This window comes from Sarcophilus harrisii, chromosome 3, assembly GCF_902635505.1.
Source record: "Sarcophilus harrisii chromosome 3, mSarHar1.11, whole genome shotgun sequence".
Taxonomy (NCBI): Eukaryota; Metazoa; Chordata; class Mammalia; order Dasyuromorphia; family Dasyuridae; genus Sarcophilus; species Sarcophilus harrisii.
The window spans coordinates 285,885,508-285,890,344 of record NC_045428.1 but is presented as its reverse complement, the minus strand read 5'-3'; the positions used below and the strand labels follow the sequence as shown (position 1 = coordinate 285,890,344).

Genomic DNA, 4,837 nt, shown 5'->3' with positions numbered 1-4,837 from the left:
TTATTGTCCTGCCTCAGTTTCCCTAAATTGTTCTGCCTCAGTTCCTTAAATTGTTCTGCCTCAATACCCCTGGTTGCAACCCCCCTTCCTGACCATTAAGACTGAGATAATTAAGGATGTAGAGATCTGGCCACTCTGGCATTTCAAAAGAGTCATAAACTGTAAATGTATAATCCCAGATAAGGGGGAGTTCAGACTTGCTGACTCCTAAGTCCTCCTAAATTATCAGAATTTATGGTCCTATCCCCATCCTGTCAGAACTGGATTGATGGTCCATTTCTGTAAATTCCCAAGCTCACCAGTGCTCTGACTTCACCCATTGCCCTTATCTCCCCTGATCTTGGAGCCACATATATAATTGGAATCTCACATTCCATGCTGGATTCTTTGAGACAAAAGTCTAATTCGGCCCTGGAGGCAGAATGGATTCTGCTCTGCATCCAGACTATCTGTCCCTCTCAGAAATCCAAATAAAATATTAAAAACTCTCTAATCTCTATCTTGCCTCAGTTTCTCTGGCATTACAATAGAATTTTTGCTTCTTGATTTGGAGGAGGTCTATGCCTCCAAATGACTTTTGAGGCAATACTCCCTGAACCCCAATAGGAATATATATATATATATATATATATATATATATATATATATATATATATACAGAGAGAGAGAGAGAGAGAGAATAAGGAAATAAGGAATTAAGGATGAAAAGGAAGGAGAGAAAGAGAAAGATAAAAGAAGAATGATGGCAAGGAGGAAGAAGAAGAAGAGGAAGGAAGAGGACAAAGAAGAAAGTGCAGAAACAAAGAAGGAGAAGAGGAGGGAGAAGAAGGAGGAGGAGGAAGAGGAGGAGGAGGAGGAGGAGAAGAAGAAGAAGAAAAGAAGACGAAGAAAGAGAAAGAAAGAAAAGAAGGAAAGAGAAAGAAGAAAGGAGGAGAAGAAGAGGAAGAAGAAATAATAATAGCAGCATTCCTGAACTTGATGTAACTGAATCTGCAATTAATTTTCAAGGTTATTTAGCTTGTAATTGATAGAGGGAGGCAATTTGACTTCAAGTCTACTTTATTGTTTTCCCCCAAGCAATGCAATCAAAATATGATATTTATTTGTCTCTTTTCCCCCCTCATATTATTTCTATCCATTTTTGAAAATAAGGCAGGGACTGGACTTTTTTCTCAGTTTTTTGTACTTCTTTATTCAGATCACATTAGTAAAGTCTGGATATCTCCAATCTCCTTTTATACTATTTTCTCAATGATCTCATCAACTGTCATGGTTCAATTATTAGCTTTACATATAGGATGCCATATCTATATATCCAGCCCTAGTCCTTCTCTTGATCTTCAGTTCTGAGTTACCAGCTGCTTTTGAATATCTCAGACTGGACGTCCTATAGCCATCTCAAACTTAAAATGATCAAAAGAATACATTATTTTCTCTTCAAATCCTCTCCTTTCCCCCATTTTCCTATTACTGTTCATACCACCACAATCCTCCAAAGTAGTGGAGGCTTGCAACCTCAGTGTCATCATCCTTGACAACTCTCTCATACTTACCCAACACATCCAATTAGTTGCCAAAACTTGACATTTATAACATTTTTCATGCACATCTCCTGTCTTTCCACTCAGACACCAACCCGGGGCAGGCTCTTTTCATGTATATCTAGCCTCCTGCAAAGTGCCTCAAATCTTTCTCCACTCCAATCCATTCTACTTTTCCTGAAGGACACACCTGCTCAATAATTTCACTGGCTCTGTTACTCCCAGAATCAAATATAAAATGTTCTTTCTGACCCTTAAGACCCTTTTAATCATTCCAATCTTACAGCTGATTATATTCCTAATACTTTATGATATAGTAACACCTGCCACCTAGATAAAGTCTGACCGCTTCTTGTAGGAGACACCTTCCATTTCTCCCAAAGCTTTGCTTTTTCTCTGGTTTGCAAAGGTCTCCTCTGTCATTTCTCCCTACATCTTCCCTAACTGCCTTCAAGACTCAGATCAAATCTTTATTTCCCAAGAAGTCTTACCCGGTCTTCCTTCTGTCTAGTTCCTTCTGTACATATTTTATATGTATGTAGATGTTCAAATGTTGTCTCTCCCATTAGAATATTGACTCTTTGAGGGTGAGGGACTGTGTTTTTCTTTTTCTTTTTTATCTCTAGCAATTCAAAGAGTTCCTAGAACATAGTAAGTGCTTAACAAAAGCATATTGATTAACTTTTGATTACACTGGCCTTAGGAAACCCACCATGAGAAAACATCCTTTACTAATGCAAGTTAGCAACTTTTAACATTAATTGTCTGGGACATTGAGAGCTTAAGTGACTTGTCCAGGTTCATACAGTATGTCTTAGGGGCTGGATTTGAACTCAAGTTTTCCTAGCTCTGAGGCTTTGGAGAGAGAACTAGGACTGGGTGATCAGAGCTTCACCCTGGGTACTGAAAATTAAGGGCAATCACCTTCAACATTGTAGTAACAACTGAGCTTAACACCTAGTTAGCAAGAATAATTAAAAGAGGAAGATGCCCAGTTTGTATGATTCTCTCCTTCCTTCCCACTTCCTCCCAATCATCAAGTAGCCATGCCTTAAGTCTTTTTGTGGCTGAATCCTGCTCTGTTCTCCTTTCCCCTTGTGTCCCTAATTGTGGTGTAGGATGTGCTGGAGTCTCTCTCCCCTGATCAAGGTACTGTCCCCAGGTCTTATCCTCACAGGGGATTTCCCTCTCCTATCTCTGGATGGAATTTTTCTTTAAATATTGATTTGAAAACTCTTTCTTGCTGTTTGTCCTGAGTGCATGTTTTGAAATTTTAGCGGAGCATAGAAAAAGCTGGTTCTTGGTCTGGTAAATCCCCATGAAATGTTGTTATCAGCATCATCAGGAAATGGATCATGAGAGAACAGTTGGAGCCTGAGCCTAAACTTTCTGCTCCTATTCAGAAACGAAGCAGAACCCTGGCTCAAAAAAGGAACATTTCACAAAGTGGGTCCTTGCTGCCAAAGAGACAAGTGAATACCCGGGGCAACCAAGAGAATGTATTTCATGTCAGTCAAATCGTGAGATAATAGACTCTCTAAAACACTCTACATTCTAGTTACTTGTTCTTTTACAGAATAAAAAAAACAGTAGAGGTAATTGAAAGCAGATAGACATACAGTAGTCAGGCACGTGAAAGGCCCAGCAATGGGATAATATTTTTGGGCTATGAACTGGGGCTTTCCAGGGAAAACAGCTGGCCTAGTAAGGACCCACTGGATGAATTCTTCCAGTTTGGCAACGCTGAGAAAAAATCCCCACTTGCTTCTGTGGACAAAGGTGAGTTTGATCCACGTACTGAAATCTGGACAAAGATAGATATTTGAGTTTTCTTTCGTTATATTTCTTGCTGTCTTTTCTTGCAGATGATTTTCCTTCAATGTTTTTATCATCTGGGAGCCAGCTTTTTCATTTTGGTGGGCTCTGGATTCTGACACGCCATGGACTTTCTCTAGTTTAGCTGTGGCCACCGGTGAATTTTGTTGTGTGGTAGGTCCCACAACATCATGAGTCAGTTCCATCATTTCTCTGTTCTTGTTTCCATCAGGAATCTCCACACAGTGCAAGGTGGAGCATGCACTCTGAGCTTCCAGATCTGTGGCAATCTTCTTCAGAACAATGACATCTTCTTTTATTAAGAGGATATCATGAGCCATTTTAGATTGCCTGTCTTCATTCATACTCATCCTGGTTTCTATCACTTCCATCTGCTTTTGGTAAGTGTCAATTTTTTCCTGGATTGTGGACATGGCAGTAACAATGTCGTTCAATTGGCTCAGAAGGATATCTTGTGAAGTTTTAATGTCTCGAAACATTACGGCTAAAGGTAAATTCATTTCCTCAGCTCTGCTAAAGAAATGACCATCTGTAGCTTTAGATAGAGCTCTTATTGAAGTCTGGGGTTGTACCTTGCAATTCTGAACATCATTTTTAAAATGTTTTTGCACTGAATAGGTATTTGTGGTCCACATGTGCCCAGCTGCAGTTTTTACCCTTTTGGCCAGAAGTCGATGCATTTTTTCATAGTAAAATAAGATGGATTTGGTTGAGGGAAAAGGAGGGATGTTGGGAGAAGGGAAGAAACTAAATCAAAAACACAGGGGAAAGTAATGCTGGGACAAAGTAGATTTTTCCCTTACTATTTGTTGGATGGCTTCCATTTATGACAGCTAGAAGGCCCTAGAGTGAAGAATACCAGAAGTAATGTTGAAGGATTCTAGATTGCTCTCTTCTCTTCAGACAATTCAACTAGAACTCTTTGGAATATCAACAGACTTCCCAGACTCATTTGTGGGTTGTCAGGTCACCAGACTCTGATGTCACAATGGCTATTGCCATGGAAGTAATTCACTTTTAAAGCTATAAAATAGCATTATTCCATACTTTTCTTAGATATCATAATTGCATTTTACATTCCTCTGAATGATCATCTTCTGAAAATCTATCCTTGGAAAAATGGAACACTGGCCCATTTAGCATATTTGGAGTTTGTTGTTGGGTCATTTCAGTTATGTCCAATTTTTGGGATTCTATTCGGGATTTTCTTGGCAAAGATGCTGAAATGGTTTGCCATTTGCTTCTTCAACTCATTTTATAGATGAGGAAACTGAGGCAAACAGAGGTAAATTATTTGCCCAGAGTCATATAACTAGTAAGTATCTGAGGTTAAATTTGAAATCAGGCCTTCCTGTTTCCAGACTTGGAAGTTCTATCCACTGTGCCATTTAATGGTCTCTGTTTGGTCTTAGACTTTAATTTTATTCCTTGTTCACTAAACTTATTTCTAGTAAGGATGT

The 4,837-nt window shown here is 39.1% G+C and overlaps 1 protein-coding gene across 1 annotated transcript; it reads right to left on the bottom strand.

Annotated features, from left to right (window-relative positions):
• Positions 1 to 2,761: 2,761 nt before the first annotated feature.
• On the bottom strand, positions 2,762 to 4,319 carry CCDC54 (coiled-coil domain containing 54). The gene has a single exon (XM_003763527.4). It carries the CDS (start codon positions 4,055 to 4,057, stop codon positions 3,089 to 3,091), a length of 969 nt encoding a protein of 322 aa, XP_003763575.1. The 5' UTR covers positions 4,058 to 4,319; the 3' UTR covers positions 2,762 to 3,088.
• Between the last annotated feature and the right edge of the window lie 518 nt (positions 4,320 to 4,837).

Coding starts and splice junctions, on each gene's coding strand:
- CCDC54 (XM_003763527.4), bottom strand. CDS start 4,057: ATGCATCGACTTCTGGCCAAAAGGGTAAAAACTGCAGCTGGGCACATG.